We start from the raw sequence: 23562 nt of genomic DNA, 5'->3' as shown, positions 1-23562 counted from the left end.
CATTCACCCTCATGTCTACCTACCACCAGCGTTTGAATCCCATACATGTCAGTGCATCATTCCACTCAGCACATATGCATGAGGTTATTTCAGTCCAATCTAAAAAATATATTTTGAACACACCTCTCTTTTTGCTATTCAAGAGACTTGTTTACATTCAATATTTCCAGTTTTCCTCCTTCCACTGTGTTTTAATCTCACTATAACATTATTGTAATGTCTTATACTCATGTTTAATCTATAATATCTTTAACCTTTGGTAGTGGAAATTTGAGGGTATGAGTATATTCAGCTTTGTTAAATATTGCTAAATAGTTCTTCAAAGTAGTTTTGACAATTTACATTTCAATATTAGTGGATTATGGATTCTAATATTCTATATCCATGACTGCATGTGATACTGTTAAATGTTTTTTGGTTTTTTTGTGTGTGATTTTTGTTGTTTGTATGTGTATTTATATAGGTGTGTTTATTTTTGGTCACAATAATAGAATGATAATGCATAATTTTGAGGTTTTGCTGATTACTAGTGTAATTGAAAATAATGTTATATAATTAGTGTATTGATTTTTATTTTACTTTTATTTTTTTATTGAATTATATAAAATACCTTCTTATGTTTTGGATATTAATTGTTGGCTACATGCACTCAAACATGTTTTCTGTCTGTAACATGTTCTTTCTATCACACTTTTTGATACAAAGATGATTTTTATATAAAGATATCAAATATATTATTTTCCCATGATGTCTTATTTAAGAAGCCATCCCTCCAGTGAGGTCATAAAGTTATTCTACACGAATGCTTCTAAAGCTTTTCAAATTTTAACTTATGTATTAAACATTTCAATCCATCTAATGCTGATTTTAATGTGGAATTTAGTTTACATTCCCTTTTGTCCAGTTAACTAATTTTTGAGAAACCGTTTATTGACTAGTCCGTCCTTTCTCCATTAAACAGGAGTGTGACTTCAGTCGTATATCCAGTGCCAATTTATTTTTCCACTCTATTTTATCCTGTTGACTTATTTTTTTATACCTGGACCAACTCTACATGGTCTGATACATTATAATTTTAACTAGCAATAAATGATTCAGTGTGAAGAAAAAAAGTCTTTTAAAGATTGAAGAATAAATAGAGCTTCAGAGAACTTTTAGAAAATACCAGATGTACCAAAATATATGTGACAGGCATCTGAGAGGACTGGAAAAAAAGGAGTAGAAAAATACATGATAAAAATGATTAAAATTTCCCCAATTTTATGGAAAACATTAGTCTGCATATCCAAGAAGCTTGATAAATTCTAAACAGGATAAGTACAAAGAATCCACACCTAGAAATTTATGGTCAAACTGTTGAAAGCCAAAAGTGAAAATTTTAAACGCAGCAAGAGAAAAATGGTTCATACATGGGAAATCAGTACTATTGAAGGCTGTTTTATATCAGAAATAATGGCAGGCAAAAGGCTGTGGAAGAATCTACTCACATTATAGAAAGAAAAAAAAAGGTCTTCCTAATTTCTGGACATGGTGGATATGTTTGTTACGTTGATTGGGGTGATGATTTCACATATGTTTCAAAATCATCAAATTGTATACTTTAAATATATGCAGGTCCTTGTGTATCAATTATATATTGATAAAGCTGTTAAAATAATACTTCCAATATGAAAGTGAAATAAAGACCAGATAAACAGACCCACCTTACAAGAAATACTAAAAATACCTTCAGTTGAAATGAAGTAATATCATGCCATGTTATAAAGAACAACAAAAATGTTAAATATGTAGATTACTTATGTCTAGGGGAGGTTGTCTAAGTCTGGTAGTAGAAGATGAAAATAATTTTTAATTGAGGTATAGTTGATTTACAGTACAAGTTTCAGGTATACAAAATAGTGATTCACAATTTTTAAAGATTATATTCCCTTTATACTTATTATAAAATATTGGCTATATTCCCTTTGCTGTACATTATATCCTTGTAGCTTATTTATCTTATACATAGTTCATATCACTTAATCCTCTACTCCTGTCTTGTCTCTCTCCCCACTGGTGACAACTTGTTCATTCTCTATACCTGAGAGTCTGTTTCTCTTACACTATGTTCACTGGTTTGTTTTATTTTTAGATTCTGTACGTAAGTGATAATATACAGTATTTTTTTTCTGACTTATTTCACTAAGCATAATACCCTCCAAGTCCATCTATTGTTGTTGCAAATGGAAAACTTCATTCTTTTTTGTGGCTGAGTCGTAGTCCATGGCATATATGTATCTAACTGTGTGTGTGTGTGTGTGTGTGTGTGTGTGTGTGTACTACACATATACCACTGCTTCTTTATCCATTCATCTGCTGATAGACAACTTAGGTTGCTTCCATATCTTAGTTATTGTAAATAATGCTGCTGTGAACATTGAGGTGCATACATCTTTTTGGATTAATGTTTTCATTTTCTTCAGATACATAGCCACGAGTGGAATTGTTGGATCATATTGTAGTTCCACTTTTGCTTTTTTAGAATAACTTCCATACTGTTTTCCACAGTGGCTGCACCAATTTACATTCCCATCAACAGTGTACAAGAGTTTAAGAAGGGAGTAATTTTGAATGAACACGAAGACAACTCTCTGGGGTGATGGTAATAGTTTAAAATTAGATTGTTGTGATGATTGCACACCTGTATAAATTTTCTAAAATCATTGAATTGTATACTTAAATGGGTGATAAATTTTATGATATTAAATTGTACCTAAATCAGTTTAAAAAAACAATCAGTGTAATGTATCATATTTACAGAATAAATAAGCAAAACCAAGTGATCATACTACTGTATGTTTAAAAGCATTTGAAATAACTCAGTATGCATTCATGATAAAATTTCTCAGCATTTTAAGGAGAGAAGGAAACATCCTTAACCTGACAGTATCAACAAACTCACTGTTGGCCTCATATTTAGAGAAAGTTTAGATGATTTCTTTGTGATTAGAAACAAGTCATGGATATCTGTTTCATTCTCCCCATCTAAGATTTCACTGGAAGTCCTAGACAATGCAGTAAGCAAGAAAAATAAATAAAGTGCATACAGATTTGAAAGAAAAAAGTTGTTTATAATCACAAAAGAAATGGTTATTTACATAGAAAATGCCAAGGACTGTGCCTAAAAGATTCTAGGAATAAAAAGAAAATTGATCAAGATAACAATATACAAGATCAATATACAAAATTGATTATTTTTCTCCTGTTAACTAACAATGACCAATTAAAAGCTGAAATAAAAATTACCTTTAAATTGCTCCCAGAATCAGCAATTTTGGGTCCAAAGTCTAATGTAGTATGTGGAGGATTTGTATGTTGAAAACTACACAGAACTAATAAAGAAAAAGAAGATATAAATAAGTGGAGAGATAAACCGTATTCATGGATTTGAAGACTCAGTATAATTAAGATTTTAGTTCCCTCAAATTGTCCTATAAATTTAAGAAATCTCAGTCAAGTTCCAGCAGGAGTTTTGGGGATATCTGTATGTTGGGTCTATCTTGCTTATGGAATGCAGAGTTACTGGATTAGGCAAAATGATTTTGAAAAAGAACAAAGCTGCAAGTCTCTATCTGGTTTTAAGTAAACTGTATTAAGCTACAGTAATTAAGCTACTATAATCTTTGTGAAAGGGTAGACATACAGATGTGTAAAATAGAATGCAGAAATAGATGCACATAAACATAGTCAGTTGATTTTGACAAAGGTAATTCAATGGAAAAAGAATATCTTTGCAATAAACAAAGACTATAACAACTGAATGTCAATATGCAAAAAGCAAAAGTTGATCTTGCCTTTGCAAAGGAGGAAAAATCTTTTCCTCTACCATCTTAGGTTATCCAGTAGTGGCCCTGTAAAGGAGACTGGCCAGAAAAACAGGTTAATAAGAGGAAAACAAACAAGTTTAATAACATGTGCATAGCACCTACAAATGGGAGTACTCAGAGATGAGTAACTCAAATTGGTTAGAACTTGGGTTTATATATCATCTTAGGCTAAAACAAAGGAAAAGGAATTTGGGGTTTCTGGGCAGGGGAAGCAAGTTATGGAAAGGTGCCCAGGGGGAAAAAATAGTAAACAAGGGTTGTTTAGTAAGGTTTGCTTTGCAGCTTTAAGTCAATGCTTTCTCCATTAATAAGAATTGTTAAGAGTCTTCCTCTTCCTGGTAGACATTTCTAAAGAAATGGAAATTGACTTTATAAATGTAAATTTCCTTAAAAAAGGAGAACTTGTGCTCAGATTTTAGAGCTTTCCCTGTGTCTCTTGGTTCTCAGTGGCCTTTGGCTCAAAAGAACCCCGATGTCAAGGAGGCATATGTTGGGGTAGGATAGTCTGGTACCTCTCATTTTATACTTTATACAAAAATTAATTCAAAATGGGTAGTAAATCTAAATGTAAGTGTAAAACTAATATTTTTAGACAAAAACTGAAAAGAAAAATTTCAGGGCCACAGACTAACTCAACTGTTCTTTGTTAAAACATCAAAAGCATGGTTCATAAAAGAAAATCTTGAGAACTAGGCTTCATCAAGTTTTTAAAAATTGCTCTGAGAAAAATAACTGTTAAGAGAGTAAAGATGCAAACTAAAGATAGAAGAAACTATTTTCTCCATATCTGTTGAAAGACAGTGTTAAAGTATTTGAATGAATTTGAATATTTGAATGATAGTTTATCACTGAAGATATACCAATGGCAAATATGCACAATAAAAGATGCTCAACATCATTAGGCATTGGAAAACTAAAATAAAACCCCAGTGAGAAACCACTGCACATCTATTAAATTGAATACATATTTTTAAAATGACAATAGTAAGTGCTGAGGACCTGAGCAGATGTAAATTATGCACTGCTGGAGGGAATGTAAAACAGTATTTCTTATAAATTAAACATACTCTTACCATATGACCCAGCAGTTCCATTCTTAATTATATATTCAGAGAAATAAATACTGCTGTTGACAAAATAACCTGCATGTGACTGTTTGTAGCAGAATAATTTATAATTGTTGAAATCTAGAAACAGATGTCCTATGGGTGTACACTGATACAATGGCACACTACTCAGCAATAAAAAGAACTTGCAGCAATGCAGAGGAATCTCAAATGCATTGTGTCCTGAAAGAATTCAGAGTCAAGATTACTGCCATACTGTATGATTTCATGTGTGTGGCCTTCTAGAAAAGTAAAAACAATTAGTGGTAGCCATGGGTTGAGACGTGGAGAGGATTTGAGTAAAATAGGAGATTTTTTTTTTCAGTTAGGAAACTTCTGTATCCCAGTCATGGTTGTGATTACATGACTTTATGAATTTCTCAGAAGTTCACTGACTAGAACCATCATTTAATCACTTCTTTATATATAGCTGATGGAACTAAATTATTCTTATTTATTCCAAAAATTTGTAATTATGCTGATCACAGTCTCAGCCAATGAGCCAGATTGATTATGTAGAATTTATAGGCACCAATTTTTAAGACAAATGGATTCTTTTGGATTTAGTAGATGTTCAGATTTAAACAAGTCACTTAACATTACTGCATTTTTCCTTGTTTGTTTTCAGGTCTGTATTAATCCCTACCACCTGTGTGTCCCCATCCCAGCACATACACAGTTTTAAAATTCCTGTGAGAATTACAAAGATAAAATAATTTGAACATGCTCTGACAGGAGGATGAGGAGGGGCCACGGGGATTATAATACTTTCCTGAATAGAGTCCCTAGTGGAGAAATGAAGGTATTTTGGTATGAACCTGTGTAGGTGGACAAGTCAGGTCAGCTTAACACAGAGTTTGTCTCTTGGGAGGAGAGTGACTCATCCCCAGTATCATCTCATCTGAGAGCCATTTCTGATCCACCAGGATGTGCTGGTGCCACATCTTTCCTCTAAGCGCATCTTGGTCATTACCCTAGATATGGTATTATTACTGTTTGAGTGTCTTTCTTCTCCACTAGACTATGTGGTAATTCATGACCATTTACATTTATATAATCACATAGCACAGCCTCTTCAAAGCAGCTGATAGCACAGCTCATAGACCAGTCTATGCTTGTTGAAAGACTCGCTAATTGAAAAAATAAGTAAGTGATGTGCTCAGTGTAACTACATCATTAAGAATATCTCTTGCACTGCAAAACATGATCAGTGACTCGTTAAGCAAGAAAATGTAGTAACTTAATATTCCTTTTCTGAAGGCCTTTATCTTCCTGGATTTTCTCTCAACCAAAAGTTGAATCATTTTTAAATTATTTGAAAGTTTTTAACTAGCTTCGGGGTTATATTAAGCATATTAAGCTTTGGGGTTATGGAAAACAACCGCTTCCTGTTTTTTCTACCTCACATCTGTACTGTCAATAAACATTTTCTTTGCTCATATTGTCCCTCAGAGTTTACTTTCTCTTTTGATTAATTTTTATAAATTTCATTTGTCATTATTCACTAACTCATCCATTAGTTCATTAAATATTTATTTAGCAGCTGCTATGTGACAATCACTGAAATAAAGTCTGGGAAAACAGAGATGAAAAAGACATGACCCCTGTCCTTAAAAGCTTATAATCAATTCAAGAAGACAGAAAAAACCCACAGATATCACTCCTTGTTTCCCCAGCCTTTGGAATTGAGGGCTAAAACCAGAGTCAAGAAAACAGTAGCAAGACACTGTCTGTTTTTTCTCTTGCCAGCAATTACAGAAAGGCTAGTTTTCTTATGGAAGTATTTTAGGGAATCCCAAAGACTGTTAATGTTTGCTCCCAAGCTCAGTTCTTTACGTTACAATGCTGATAGGGCATTTTATGCCTTGTTATCCATTTTTTGTGGAGGAGCCAGATGTCCACATGCAGGACATGGCATATGTTGATGTTGAATGTACCTGCGAGGCTGTGCTACAGCTGCTCTGTGCTGTGCCACGGCTGGGAATCTGGCAGAAGGGTGTCTGAATCAGCCCCTGCTGCCCTCTGCTCTTACGCTTATAGTGAAGAGTATTCAGTAGTGACAAAAGGCATGACAATTGAAATACAGCTAATCTGAGACCACATCTTGCCCCCTCCTTTTACAAAACATAAGCAAAGCCTTCAGTATGTTTCCTTAATCTTTCTAAGCCTCAACTTTATCACCTACATAATAAGACCGTCTACTTTGTGGCTTTAGTATGCAGACTTAATGTATTTGTATGGCTGCAAATACTTAATTGTAAACTTCCTAAACTCCAGGATTACTGGGATCTGAGCTTCCCTTGAGGTCCGGTGCATGTACTGTGTACTTCTCAGTGAGCAAACTGGGTAAACGTGAACAGCTGTTAGCTTGCCTTACCACTGACTTCCTCGTACTTGTTCCCTTCAAGTAAGGGTATCCGGCTTCACTTCCACAAGCTTTTCCTTTTTCTACTTTAATCATTGTTTCTTAATTCTGAAAGGCTAAAGCAAAAGTGAGCTGGAATCAGTTACATTCTGGCTACTAGATGATAAGGAGTAACTCTGTTTAGAGGGTAGCATGGGAAAATGTAATATGCAATAAAATACATGTTTGTAAGAATCATTTGCATACATGTATTTTCCTGGGGGGGGGATGAGATTTAGCTGGACATATCTTGCCCATCTTAAGGAAGTCAGTAATTTATGATGCCTTCCCAACCCCAAATATGACACTTCTTTAACTCCTCTTTGTAACCCTAATCCTAAACCTTCCCTGTCAAGAACTGTGAAGGTTCTGAGACAAGCTAACAAGTCAGCCTACCACATTTTCGTTGCTGGTGGAAAATACAAGACTAATGTCAAAAATTATGTTGAATTGATTACTCATAAAAATATGAGTGGCCAGAATGTCAGCCACTTTCCATTAATTCCCTCAGTTCCAGTTCTTACCGTATGACATACAAAGGCCCATATGGCACCTGTACAGTATAATGTGTTACATTGTAGGAGAGCAACACTAAGCTTAAGGAACCTAAATATTTTATAATGGGCAGTAAGCTGTCCTGCCCTTTGCTCTTTAGGAAAGGCATTCTCTTTATTACACTGTGGAGTAAGTAGCCTGTCCTTGACTGTGAAGGGAGACTCTATCTTCCAAAGCTGTTTGCTATATACTTCTTAAAGAGATGACAAAGGACACGATGTCTTGCTCACAAGATGTGCAGAAACATAGGAGACCCATGGAGACTGACTCAGTCCTTGAACCCTGTCTGACTTTTTAACTTCTTCAATAATTACAACAATTTTAATAATGCATTTGTACATCAGTGCATAAATAAAAGCAGTCTTATCAAGTAGCATGTTTTCTGGGGTCTGTGGGAAACCATAATTCAGAAGTGTTCTATTGAAGTTGTAACAGTGTTTATGCACATTGTTCACAGTTTGTTTTATGTTCTTTCCCCTCACAGCTCCTTCCTTCTGGAATAAAAAGAAAAAAATGGAATTGCGTCTTCCCTCTGAAAAGGTACATGTTTATTTGTTTTATTTCCATTTCATCCGTGATCCAAAACAAACTATCCCATAACCATGAGGTAGTATTTCCCATGTCTCAAGTCATCTTTTGATAGTTGATTCACATTTGTTTACACATTCTGGTTTCTTTTGCTAGATGCTTCTGTATAATAGCCTATTGATTTTATTTCTAATCCATGATGCAACTGCAAACAAACATCTACACGTTAAATATCTGTGTATTTTCTTGTTTTAACAACAAGCAGTATTTTCAGGAGATTGCATTATAAAAAACAACTAGACTGAAGAGCACGGCCAGTTGCTGGAGGAAATGGACATAGCGTTGCTGTTACTGAACAGAATGCCCAGGATTGTAACTAGAACAGATTGCTTACAGTAGCAGAATTCGCACGGTTGCTCATTGGTCATAATGGATCTGGGGCTGTGGGGAAGGCAGTGATATTGTCCAAGATTGGTATTTTTTCTTACATGCATGGCATTTCTAAATAAATGAGAACAGCTGTAGAATAACTACCCTGCCCTTGCTTATTATAAACCATTCACATTTTGGCATTAGAGATATGAATAGGCCCTCAAAGAAAGAATGGATTCTAATTCAACAACAGAAAGAGACCACTGGCCAACGGAGGAAAAAAATGTGTGAAACTACATTATTTCTAGGATTGGACTGCTCTACCAGTTAGAAGTGAGGGAGAACATCAGCTACTGATTTGGTTGGAAATTTTTGGTTTTCAAAGTTAGCAGGAGGGAGTAAAGATAAAAAGAAAAAAAATACTAATTATTTGGGTTCATCCAGAAAGTAGATACATTTTCTCCAATACACTGGAATGAATATAGCTGTTTCCTAATCAGATCCACGGGTGCTTAAATCTGAATATCCCAGTTAATCCATTGACAATTCTTTAATGTATGTTTCATATGAAGTGCAAGGTAGAGCATCGTGCCATGAGACTAAATTCCTAATTTTGTTTTACATTTTACAATATTTGAGAAATTACAAAATAAAAGTAAAGTAGATTTCAAGCCCAAACTAAACTTTTTTGTAGTATGTGTGTGTGTGTGTTGGCAGAACGGTGGCTGAACTTAACTTGAAATTCTTAATAGACATGCTCACTTCCTTCATGTTTATGCGACTTAAAATCTTCTTCTTAAAACTATATGCAGCAAGATATCAAAATAAGAATTTAAGATCATTGTTGGGCTATATAGAAAGCCCATCAGATCTGTTTACATGACAGAGATAAAGTGTGCTTTTGGGAAATGTGTTTTTTTTACTTTATGCTCTAGATCTAATGCTGTTATTTAGAGATTGTGGCAGATTCCAACAAAATAAAACCCATAAAAATAGGAAAAAAATTTCCCTAAGATTTCTTAAACCTTGGAAGCACAAAAAAGTATATTTTGATCTATGTATGTTATGAAGCTTTCTGACTGCAGCTGGGGAGTCAGTAGCCTGATCTTTGTTTTAGATAAGAATATGATACTAATTTATGGGCTATTTATTTGTATATATAATATTTAGAACTGAGATGGTTATTAGATATAATGCAATGAAACATTCATTTTGCAAAAAGAGGAAATTGAGGTGGGAAAAATCAAGTATTTGTGGGAGATCAATCTTCAACTCAAACCCATTACCTTGAATGTAGCTACAACACAGCCTTCATAGTCTAATGCAAATGAGCCTTTTTTTCTCTGATATCATTTTATGATCTGAGTCTTTTATGAATAGATATAATACTGGTTAATTTTTTGACTTCTTAATATCTTATATCATATTTGGTACATTGTAACAATGTACCAAATAAATTTTGGTTAAATAATTCAATTAAATAAATAATACTGAATAAAAGTATATCCTCACAAAAGTTCTGTAGTTATACTTTAATCACTCAAGAAGGAATATTTTACTTTTGAAAACTAGATGTTTAAATGCCACTTATTTTCATCAACTATAGTAATATAGTCATTAATTAGTATTAATATAAATTCTAGTCCCAGCATATATGTCCAATAACGAAACGGTTACATACCACTTACCATTCACCTAGTGATTACATGGTTTAGCTCAATAAAACTGTAGGGTTAATGCTGCCTAAGAGGTAGATTCTGTTGTTATCTTCACTTTACAGATAAGGACGCATGAATTTAGCAGAGTTGAAATTTGAATTTAGGGCTCCTAAGAACTACATTACAATGCCTTATGGGTTTCTTTAAAGTATCTTAATGATGTCTGTGTAAAGGTAGAGAGGGGTGTTGGAAACACGTAACTGTTTGGAGTTCAGGAGAGAGTTAAATTTTGAAGACAGAAATTTGGAGCACTTCAGATATCGAGGGAGTGGATGAAAGGTACAAAAAAGAATATAAATGAAGTTTAGGGGGAATGCATCATGCAAGTAAAATTAATGTAGAAGGTGAGTAGCAGAGTCCTTAAGACTAGATCAAGTCTTCTACAAGACAGAAACACCATTATGATAGAGATTATACTTTAATAGCTATTTTTAAAATGAACAAAATGTATTTTCAGTTTTATTTTCATCGTTAAATATAATTTTCTAGGTTAAATAATTCAGAATAAGAAATACGATATTTACTCATTACTATTTTATTATAATGAAATTATGGAATTATCAAAACAGAGAAAGCTTATTCACTATATATATTAATTTTTTAATCCAAAAATATTTTAAACACATTGAACCTTCTACCATGAAGCTGTCTCACTTCACCAATGTAATGATAGGTACACAGAAATCATTACAGTTTCTCTTTCTTTCTTTCTTTCATTCATTCATTCATTCATTCATTCATTCATTCAACAAATATAAAGAATCTGTTGGGTATTGTTTTAGGTGTTGGAGGATTTATCAGCACATAAAAGATAATTTCTTCCATTTTTCACATGCCTTGTGTTCTGATGAGGCAAGATGTTGACATAGATGCAAATAAAGTGTGAAACAGAATTTCAGATATTGAGAAGTTCCCTTAAAAAAAAAAAATAAAAGAGAAATGCAGTAAGGAGTTGTGGTAAGTAAGTGAATGGATATTAATTTATCTACTACAGTCATAAAAGGCTTTTTGGAATGGCTAATCTTTGGGATAGAACGTGGATGATGAGAATGGATGAGCTGTGGAAATACCTGGGATACATTTTTAGGCAGCATGAAATGCAAGTGCAGAGACTAAACTTGACTCACTGAAAAGTTAGTAAGAGAGACAAAATGGCCAGAGGTAAATTAACGGAGGGGGGTTGATTTTAGAAACCTAGGCAAGATAATATAACAATTTGTAACCATATTAGGACAAAAAAGTATTATATTACTATTATGTTTGCAGGCCTTAGTAAGGCATTTATGTTGTCGTCCATATGCTATAGGAAGCCATGGAAGGGATTTAAACAGGTGAGTGATGATCTAGTGCATACTTTAGAAAAAGGAATGCGGCCTTTATGTAGAAAATAAACTATTATGAGAAAAAAGTGGAACAAAGAAAGCTGGAGATGAGACTGTGAAAATACAGTAGCCCCCCTTATCTGCAGTTTCTCTCTTTACAATTTGAGTTACTCATGGTCATCTGAGCCATGAAAGTATTAAATGGAAAACTCCAGAAATAAGTATCTCTTAAGTTTAAAATTGTGTGCCATTCTGAGTTACCGCACCATCCTTCTCTGTCCTGCCCAGAATGTGAATCATCCTTCTGTCTAGTGTATCTCACCTGTGAGTCCCATACATAGTAGCCACCTGGGTTATCAGATCAGCACTCTGGATACCGCAGTGCTTGTGTTCAAGTCACCCTTACTTTACTTAGCAGTGGTCACAAAGATCAAGAGAAGTGATGCTAAGCAATTCAGAACTGCCGAAGAGAAGCTGCAAAGTGCTTGTTTTAAATGAAAAGATGAAAGTTACCAAGTTAATAAGCAAAGAAAAAATTGTATGCTCAGGTTGTTAAGATCCACAGTAAGAACAAATCTTCCATCCATGAAATAGTGAATAAGGAAACAGAAATTCATACCAGGGCTGCTGTTGCACCATGGACTGCAAAAGCTGTGGCCACAGTGTGTGATAAGTGCTTAGTTAAGATGGAAAAGGCATTAAATTTGTACAATAAAGTATATTGAGACAGATCTAGAGAGTACATTCACATAACTTATAGTATATTGTTATAATTGTTTTATTATTTGTTATTGTTAATCTTCTGTTGTGCCTAAATTTTAAATTAAACTTTTATCATAGGTGTGAATGCATGGGAAAATACATAGTTTATATAGCATTTGGACTATTTGTGGTTTCAAATAACCACTGAGGGTCTTGGAACATATCCTCTGTGGATAATGGGGACTATTATAGGGGTAAAACCAACAGGAGTGTTAATGATCAAATATCGAACTAAACAGATACAAAAGATCAAGAATGACACCTGGAGTTTTGGTCTGAGCAGTGAGGCAGATAATGTTATATGCTGAGATGGGGAAAAACTAGGGAAGGACCTGGCTCATGAAGGGAGTGTGGGAAGAGTGATATAAGATGCTTTCAAACCCCTCTCTGTTCTTTGTTACTCTGGTGAGCTTGGATGAATCTGTTGGAAGCTTGGAGGATCCATTTTACTTTGTACAGAAAGGACTGAGTAGTGGAGAGAGATATTGGGACAAAGGAGGGCTTTTAAGTGTGGGGAAGACTTGATCATGTTTGAAGACAAAGGGAAAGGAGCTACAAGTGATAGAAAGAATGATAAAGAGGAAGTGACAGGCGAGCAAATTCTGAGAAAAGGCAACAAGGCAGGACATTATGTACACATATTTATGACCTGGTTATCTATAAGGTATTCTGTATTCTAGTGCCTGGAGAGGAGCAGTAAGAATAGGTTTGAATGAAGTGATGCAAGTAGTAAAGGAGATAAAAGCTTTCACATATAAAGGTGATCTACTGGAAATAAGAAAGGATATGGGAGGAGATTTAAAGACATATCTAAAATCAGCATTAATGGAAATGTTATTGAAAAGCCAGACTGAAGACCAAAATAAATTAGAAGACCCAAAGTATAAAATGGTGCACATTTTCATCAAAGATAAATGTCTACATCAGGTTTCAGACGTTACACATGATGATAGATGTTATATTTTAATATGGAATGATTGCTCAGATTTGGCTGAACTGTGCAGCAACTAAACCACAGAGGTGCAAGGGAAAAGCAGTGTCTCACAGTGATTAATCTCAGGAACTTAAGAATCATATTTGAGTTTGAATGATGGCTCTGACGCTTACAAGTTTTGCAAGACCAGAAACGTGCTGAAACTTTCTAAGCCCCAGTTTTCTGATCTGTAGGATGGAAGAGAAATTCCTACTTCACAATATGGCTTGCATCATTCCTGATATTAGAGTAAAAGCATCCTGTCTCTCACCATTATCTTTGATGTTGGCCTAGAAATTTTCACTAATACCTATTAGCTAATTGAAAATATTTCCTTCTGTTCCTATGTTGAGCGTATTTATTAAGAATATTTGTTGGGGTTTGTCAGATGGGTTTTTTTGGAGGGGGCGTCTAATGAAATGTTCCTGTGGTATGTGTTCTTTATTCTTTTAATGTAATGTATTACATTAATTGGTTTCTGGAAGTCAAACCAGCTTTGGATAAGACATCAATGGCGGATGATGGATTATTTTTTTTGTCTATGTGACTGGATATGGCGAGCTACTATTTTGTGAAAGATTTTTGGGTTTGTGTTCATAAATGCTATTGATCTGTAGTTTCTTTCTTGTGATGTCTTTATCTTGCTTTGATATCAGAGTTATATTGCCTTGTAAAATGAATTGGGAGAAGTTTCTTTCTATTCTGTTTTCCTGATGCTGTTCCATTAGTCTTTGAGGTTCTGTTATCTTTCTTCACTTCTTTTTCTCTGTGGTTTTAAGATTGTATACTTTCTATTAATCTCTCTTCAAGTTCACTGATAGTTTTATCTGCCATTCCAAATCTGATACTGAGTCCATCTACTAATTTTTTTTATTTCATTTACTGTGCTTTGAAATTGGTGATTTTCATTTCTTTCTTTTTTATAGTTTCTATCTCTGTTGAGTCCCTTCTAAATATCGTTGTAATCTCATTTTTCCTCAATTATTTAAATATGGTTTCCTGGAATTCCTTGAGCATAGTTATAATAGCTACTTTGAGGTCTTGGGCCCACTTATGATTGTTTCTAGTGACATACTATTTTTAACTGAGCATGACTCATACTTCGTTTCTCTGTATATCTCATAAATATTTGCTGAATTATGGAGGTTTTAAGTAATATGTTGCAGCAATTTATATTCAGTTTTGTTTCCTGAACAAAAAGTAGCTTTCCTGGACTTAATCTAATTTAAAGCCCTAACATGATTGTTTTGACCATACTGTGCGGCATTATACTTATTTCTTGGGGAAAGCATAAGCGTATTTCTTTGCACTGTGATACCTAGGACTCCTGTCTAGCTGTGCAGTTTTTTAAAAAGATACCTTTTATCTGTTTACCAGTTCCCTTGCAATAAAACAGGGATAGTAAGAGTAACTGTCTGAAAGACATGTTAAAAAGATTAAGATATTATAAAACATTTTAAAAACGACTGGCACACTGTAAGTATAACATAAATATTAGCTTTTATTATTTGCATTATTTTTGTTAAGGACTAGAAAATCTGTACAAGGAATTATTCCTATTTAAGGAAGTTGTGCCTCAATTAGTAACTTTGTTTTTATAAAAAGTCACTTATTATTTCTGCAAAACATATAATTTATTGAAAATCTTTCTCTATACTAGAAATATGTTCCAACGGTCATGGAGATAAAAAAAGTCAGCCTTAAAGTCTAAGAAAATCTCACTAGAGAATAGTAAATTTGTACATCTGAAAGTAATTAAAGATGACTGTACTAAAAACTGCATATATTGCAATGAAATAAAATTGCACTTTAAAAATTTTCGTTAATAAAATTAAAATAGCAAGATTAGGAAAATGGTCTTTGTATCACCTGAATATTTAAATTCATTGTAAGTTTTAGTCACTTTTAAAGTACAGAAGAATGGTTTGTTTATCTGTTTATATCTCTTTATGAATAAGCCTGATACATCTGATAACATTCTGCAACCAGCTGTATGCTCAGATTTATGATGTTCTGCAAGGAGAACTGCACAGCAGCCATTGACAAAGGCCAGTTAGTGGGACATGCACATGCTGTGCTCACTCCCAGAGAACTTCCTGTGTTAGACTAGGACATGACTAAAAACTTCTATCCCAGTCAACCGTTGCTTCCTATAGTTTGAAGCAACAAAATCTAATTCTACTCTATTTGATAAGTATTTATTGAGGAAATATGATGCGCAAAGTTGTCTGATAGAGTTTGGCGATAATAAGCGCATTCACTGGGACAGACAGACAGACAGACAGACAGATCGTGCTCTTTAACACCCCACTACATCAATGGACAGATCATCCAGACAGAAAATAAATATATATAAAGGAATGAAATTAGAACACTTTCTCACAACATAAATAAGTTGAAAATGGATTAAATACCTAAATGTAAGACTGGAAACCGTAAAACTCCTAGGAAAAAACATAGACAGTAAGCTCTTTGACATAAATCTGTTTTTTTTTTTTAAGATAAAGGAAACAAAAGCAAAAGTAAACAAATGGGACCTAATTAACCTTAAAAGCTGTTGCACAGAAAAGGAAACCATTGACAAAATGAAAAACTAATCTACTGAATGGGAGAAAATATTTGCAAATTGTACGACTGAAAAGAAATTAATTTCCAGAATAAACAGCTTATACAACTCAATATCAAAAAAACAAACAACCAAGTTAAAAAGTTGGCAGAAGACCTAAGTAGACATTTTTCCATAGAATACATACATATGGCCAGTGGGCACACGGAAAGATGTTCAACATCACTAATAATTGGAAACACAAACCAATCCCACAGTGAGACGTCACCTCACACCTGTCAAAATGGCTGTCATTAAAAAGACAACAAATAAATGTTGGCAAAGATGTGGAGAAAGGGAAACCCTTGTACCCTTTTGATGGGATGTAATTGGTGCAGTCACTATGGAAACATTATGGAGGATCCTCAGAAAACTAAAAATAGAACTACCATATTATGCAGCAGTTCTACTCCTGGGTATATGTCCAAAGAAAATAAAAACACTAATTTGAAAGACACACGTGCCCCAATGTTCATCGCAGCATTATCTATAGTAGCCAAAATATGGAAGCAACATGAGTGTCCATCAGTAGATGAGTGGATAAAGAACATGAGACAGACACACACACACACACACACACACACACACACACACACACACACACACACACACACACACACACACACACACACACACACACACACACACACACACACACACACACACACACACACACACACACACACACACACACACACACACACACACACACACCCAGAATGCTACTTAGCCATAAAAAAAGAATGAAATTTTGCCATTTGCACCTACATGGATGGACCTGGAGGATCTTATGCTTGGTGAAATAAGTCAGATAAAGAAAGTACTCTGTTATCATTTATATGTGGAATCCAAACAATAAACAAACGAATATAACAAAACCGAAACAGACCCACAGATACTGTTTGCCAGTGGGGCGAAGGAAGTGGGGATGGGCAAGACAAGGCAAGGGAATTAAGAGAAACAAACCACTATGTATAAAATAAATAAGGTTCAAGGTTATATTTTACAGCACAGGGAATATAACTGATATTTTATAATAACTTTAAATGTAGTATAATACATACATTTTTGAATCGCTATGTTGTATACCCGAAACTAATAAAATATTGTAAATCAACTATATACTTCAGTAAAAGATAGTAAATGCACTTGTATGTTAATAGAAGGTAAGTAGAGCAATACTTTGTTGAGTATATCTATTATACCCTAAAATATATCAGAGTTTCCTTACTTTGCAAATGAATTAGGGGGAGAGTGGTTGCTGACTTACATGGAATATTTTTCAAGATAACCTGCAAGTGCTCAAATCTACAACCACCCACACTACACTGTATTTTGGGGATGCCTTTATTCAAGGTGAATCACAGTCAGGCCACAGGCTGAGAATAAGGCAATCCTTAAAAAATACATAAGGCTGAAACAATGATAATTTGGTGACACAATTAGAGAGTATAAAATGTTTTCTAGGTAGTTAGGTTTGGCTAAGTCACAACCAAATTTACATACTCAGTCTACAGAAGGACAAATCTTATTTCAACTACTTAATGATATATGTATCTCAAAGTATCTGTCTATGATTTATTAATGAAGTCATTACTGTAGCTGAAATACTTCACTTAAAAGATTCCTGAGGTCAACATCCACCTGAAAAAGACAGATTATCCAACTTGCTGAAGCATGTGGGAAAGGATACCATTCTCTCTACATCAATGTATTATCTATTTCAGGACCTTTCCTAAGCTACTTCAGATTTGCTACTTTCACTGACTTCAGAGAGTTTGACAATGCATTAGCTTTGTATGAGCGTGCATCCAGGCCAAAACACAGCACTTGCTGGCATTAAAGACAGTCAATGATCCATATTTTTAAAAAACTATCCATAACACAAAACCATTTGTTTAAAGGAGTCAGGCACCTTAATAAGGGACGTATGTTAGGCAATTGATGAGTCATAGAAGATAAATATTGCATATAATGAGAAACAGACAAGGAACCACACCAGTTATTTCATAATTCCACCTCGGTGAGAGTTTGAGCTTAACTGTATTCCTTATGATATGTTCCTGTGACCATGGATGTATATATGAAGTAGTTCAGGATAAGAAGACATACTTCGTTCTTATACTGTGATCATCACCTTTTTTTCCACTTTTCTATGCATGACTATATGTGTATAGGCACCAAAGTGATGCAGTTATGCTGCTGCTTTCTGCGTAGAAGTGCATAGGCTAGAAGTCTTAATTTTATTCAGGTAGAGAAGGAAGGTGACAAATAAAAAGAGTAGTTAAGTAGAGGCCTCTGCAGTATTTCATAATGTGTATAGCATTTTGAGGGGAGAAGAAAAAGGGATTATTTTATCAAAATCATGTCTTTAAAACTTTAGTTCCTTGGCTTCTTTAATTCTCTTATCAAAAATACAGTGAAAACAGTCTTGTCTCCTGGAGATAAGTCTGCAGATCAACAAGAACAGAACAGGTGAGAATCTTCTTAATCATTAAGGAATTATCTATGAAACAAACAAAAAAATGGACATAGAGTTAGAATTGAGCTAACATATCATTGAATTAAGGCAGCTGCCCCTTACTCCACCCCACTGTCAGAGCCCCCGTGCTGCTCCTGGAGACCACTGCAGATGTCTTCTGAGGAACTGTCTTTGGCATTCCTCATTGTCAATCTTTTTAAAAAAATGTTTTAAATAAGATGACCTAAAATCATATGTGAAACTGAAAATCGGGGGTCTTTGTTGACATTAACTTTTGTTATCAGTAGTCTTTATCTCATCAGTGATGTGGAAGACACAACAGGATAAGGTTACTACTTCAGAGCCTTTCTGAACAGAGGCAGCCCTCAGTAGCAGTTGGTCAGGCCGTTATTTTACTGAGTAAACATGATCATCTATTTTAGAAGTGAAATTTGAGAACTTTGAATCCTGTCACCATAGTTGTTACTATGTTTTAACTAATTAAAATAAATTAATAGTTATGTATAACATAACAAAACTTTTCTATGAAAACATGAGTAGAAATAAGTTTTTGGTAATTGAGCTATGTTTTAAAATACAGAAGTCACTTCTAATAGAGTGCCAGAAATGTGAATTTCAGGTGTTTTTCTCATTTAGTTGCCTCTGTGAGTCATGTATGTTTTCCTAGGAGCAGATTAATTGAATGAGAACAGCTGCATGTTATTGGAAGTACAGAAAAATGAAACAAAGAAAAATATAGAGAGAAACCAATTAAAATTTTGGTTCTCTCAAGTAAAATTAGAAATATTTTAACTAAAATGAGATGTTATAAGTACATATTTAAAGAGTTCTTGATAGGTATTTAATATTTAGTCAATATATTTGAAAACCTTTATTCAAGACACAAGTCCATTTAAAAAGTAAAGCCAGCAACTCTCTATTAAGATATATTTCCCTGTCAGCATATATAGAAAGCAATCAGTATCTCACCTGACACTGTTCATTTTGTCCCAATTAAAATGAAATATAAATCCACAAAAGCAATTTCAGAAATTGCTTGAACAAAATAAATTCTGACAAACTAAACAGACCATCAGTATTTGTCTTAAATCTTGCTACTGTGCAAACCTTTTTTGCTGTTGAACATGAAAGTATATATAACAGTCCTTCACAGAAGAAAAAGCCCTTCCAAAATTAACTCTAAAGCACCGTTTTATAAAAAATGGAACAGAATTCTGCTAGACTTGATTATAGGAGTGATTTTAACTTGAGAAGCTGACATTAAAAGCAGAGAAGTAAGGGAAAAGGCAACAGTAATCATATTTCACGAAATGGAATATTTTTCCATTCTTAAATTAGTTCATAGATTTTCCGATGTTTAGTTCACGTGTCCAAAGATGTATGTTCTGTAGGGTCCTTCCAAAACTTAGCTGGCAGTGGGAGCTGGATCATCCTCACAGTTTCTTTGTCATTCAACAAAGGAAAATGAAAATAAAAAGGGTTATTTTTGAATGAGTATATGTATATATAGTCATTATTGGTATTATAGTATTTAATACTGAAAATAACAGAGACCAGGTTTTGTGTATTTTATGGTTTTGGACACTGACAGTTAAACATCTCTGATAGTCTATTCTGTTAGTTTTTATCACATCCTGGTTTTAGACAAACATTAAATAGTTTAAAATATTAATTTAGGTATTGGCTATAAAAATTAAAGGAGGATATAAAAAGGGGAAGGAACACAACAGGAGAGAGAGGGTGAAGAAGAATCCTGATTAGGAGACATCATTTTTTGCACCCATATTACCTACCCAGTACATTAACACATGATAATTTATTAAGTCTACAAAACAGTCTTATGGCACATTCTGTTTCTACCGAAGATTTCATAAAGTTAAGTAGTTTATGCGTGTGGTAAATCATGAACAGTCTTTAGAGTTTCTCAGATATAGACTAAATCCCAAATTGTCCTACTGCTGATTTTATGGTTTTGATAAACCATTTGGTTTCTCTGTTTCATCTTCATCAGATATACAATGAGATGAATGATACTTGCTTTAAAATTTATGTTAAAGGTGTGAACTGGAAACATAGTGTATGTAGTAGAATGCTTAACACATTGCCTAGCACATAGTAAATATTCAGTGCATATATTCATCTCCCTTTCCAATGGCACAGAGCTAATATATGGAACGTAAAATAAATTTGAATTCAGAGCTATCCCACTTCATCGTCATCATCTATGCTTGTACTGTCTAGGGACATGGAACATGGAAGTGAATAATTAAGGAATTATCTTGTAAATATATTTCCAGAGGAATCTAAAAATATTTGGTTAAGAACGCTCGTAACTGCTTAGGTGTCTAAACAAAAACTGTGGTAGCTTTGATGAAAGATGTCAGTTCTTCCCAACTTGATTTATAGATTCAGTGCAATCTCAATCAACATCCCAGCAAGTTATTTTATATATATCAGCAAACTGATTCTAAAGTTTATAAAAAGAGTAAAAAGTCCCAGAGTAGCAAACATAGTATTAAAAGAGAGGAACAAGCCTAGAGGACATCCTACATTAAGACTTACTATAAGGCTCCAGTAATGAAGAAAATGTGATACTAGCAAAGAATAGGCAAAAAGATCAATGGAGGAGAATAGAGAGCCCAGAAATAGACCCTCATGAATGTTGTCAACTGATTTTGACAAAGAAGCAAAGGCAATACAATGCAGAAAGACATCCTCTTCAACAAGTAATGCTGGAGCAACAGGGTATTCTCATGCAATAAAATGAACCTAGACAAAAACCTTACAAACCTTCAAAAAATTAACTTAAAATGGATAATAGACCTAAATAATGTAAAACATAAAACTCTAAAACCCCAGGAAGGTGACATAGGAGAAAACCTACATGACCTTAGGTCATGACCTTAGTTAGATATAATGCCAAAGATACAAGAAAGAAATAATTGATACACTAGATGTAATTAAAATTAAAAACTACTGCATTGTGAAAGACAATATTAAGGCATTTCACAGACAAGCCACAGAGTGGGAGAAAATACTTGTAAAGTATATATCTGATAAAGGACTGTTCTTCAGAATATACAAAGATCTCTTAAAACTCAACAATTAAATAAACAACCTAATTAAAAAATAGGCCAAAGACCTCTGCAGATACCTGCCAGTGAAGATATACAGATGGGAAATAAGGATATCAAAATGTCATCAGTGAAATGCAAATTGAAGTAACAATGAGATATCTCTACATACATATTATATCAGCCCAATTCCAGAATACTAACAATGCCAAATGCTATTGAACAACAGGAATTCTCATTCATTGCTGGCGAGTATACAAAATGCTACAGCCACTTCAGAAGACAGTTTAATTCTTACAACACTAAACATAGTCTTAGCATGTGATCTAGCAGTCATACCCCTTGGTAATTACTCAAAGGAGTTGAAAACTTACATCTACATAAAAACCTTCACGTGTGTGTTAATAGCAGCTTTATTCATAAATGACAAAACAGGAATGGATGAACAAACTATGATATATACAGAAAATGGAAAACCGTTCAGTACTAAAAAGAAATGGGCTTTCAGGCCAGGAAAAGACATAAAGGAACCTCAAATGCGTATTACTGAGTAAAAAAAAAAAATTAGAAAAGGCTATATATTGTATGATTCCAGCTATATGACATGCTGGAATAGAGAAAACTATACATATAATAAAATAATCAGTGGTTACCAGAGTTGTTGGTCATATGGGAGTGATGAATAAGCAGAGGACAGAGAATTTTAGTGCAGTAAAAATACTCTGTATGATATTACAGTGAAAGATACTTGTAATTATGCATTTGTCATAATTCATACAGTGTATAATACCAAGATGGTTGAACCTCAGGGTAGACTGTGGACTTTGGGTGATCATGATGTGTCAATGTATTCATCCTTGGTGAAAAATGTACCATCGTGGTTGGTGATACTGATAATGGAAAATGCAATGTATGGGTGAGGGCAGGGGTATATGGGAAATCTCTGTACCTTTCCTCCCAACCTGTTGTAAATCTAAAAGTGATCTGAAAAAGTTAAGTCTTTAATTAAAAAAAAAGAAATGTACTAATAAATGCAGGCAAAGGACCTGTCACATCATAAGAGCTCAGTTCATATTAGTTAATTATATAATGTGGATTTTCAGATAACATACATTCTTATTTCCTACTCACTCATTCTCCAAAATGAACCTCAGTAAAGTTAGACTATTTCTACACATCATTCATATAAACACACACACACACATATATACATATATATAAACACACATATATATGTCTCTGTATATATAGTTATTTCCCTGAAGGCAGTGATCCTTTATAGTTAGTTAACTTTAGCTGATAAGCACTCTTTACCAGCTCATGGGATACTTTACATTGTAGGCATCCAGTGAATATTGAAAAGATGAATGAATATGCTCTGTTGACCTCACTGCCCAAAATAACATAGAGAGTTAAGCCTTCTTATTCTTCAGATGTTTAACTCTTAGATAGATTCAGTTTTTGCTGACTTATTTTTTATATAAGAGATATAAAACAAAAGTCACTATCTAATTAACTAATACCTTCTACATCCCTAACTCAGATGTAACCAAAAAAATGGGATTTGCAAAAAGAAACATTTTTAATATGGGTTAGGCACATGGAAAGGAAAATAAAGATAATCAGTTTACTTTTTAAGCAATTATTTTAATCTCCAAAAAATAAACTGAAAATCATGACTGTATATGTTAGCCACCAGTGGAATGTTTTCAATGTTCCTAATTTATGTCCACCAGTTTTTAAGTGAGCATAGCTGTTTATCTTGTGTTATAATCCATTAGAATGTCAACCAAGA

General features: G+C 33.9%; 1 protein-coding gene across 1 annotated transcript in view; it reads left to right on the top strand.

Annotated features, from left to right (window-relative positions):
* LOC140688912 (uncharacterized) overlaps positions 1-23562 on the top strand; it is a 140318-nt gene that overhangs the window by 10961 nt on the left and 105795 nt on the right. Inside the window, exon 3 of the mRNA XM_072948887.1 lies at positions 8416-8471. Within this exon, the coding sequence (XP_072804988.1) occupies positions 8416-8471 (56 nt within the window). The remainder of the gene's footprint in view (positions 1-8415; positions 8472-23562) is intronic.

This window comes from Vicugna pacos, chromosome 24 (genome assembly GCF_048564905.1).
Source record: "Vicugna pacos chromosome 24, VicPac4, whole genome shotgun sequence".
Taxonomy (NCBI): Eukaryota; Metazoa; Chordata; class Mammalia; order Artiodactyla; family Camelidae; genus Vicugna; species Vicugna pacos.
This window is presented reverse-complemented; position numbering and strand designations above follow the sequence as displayed.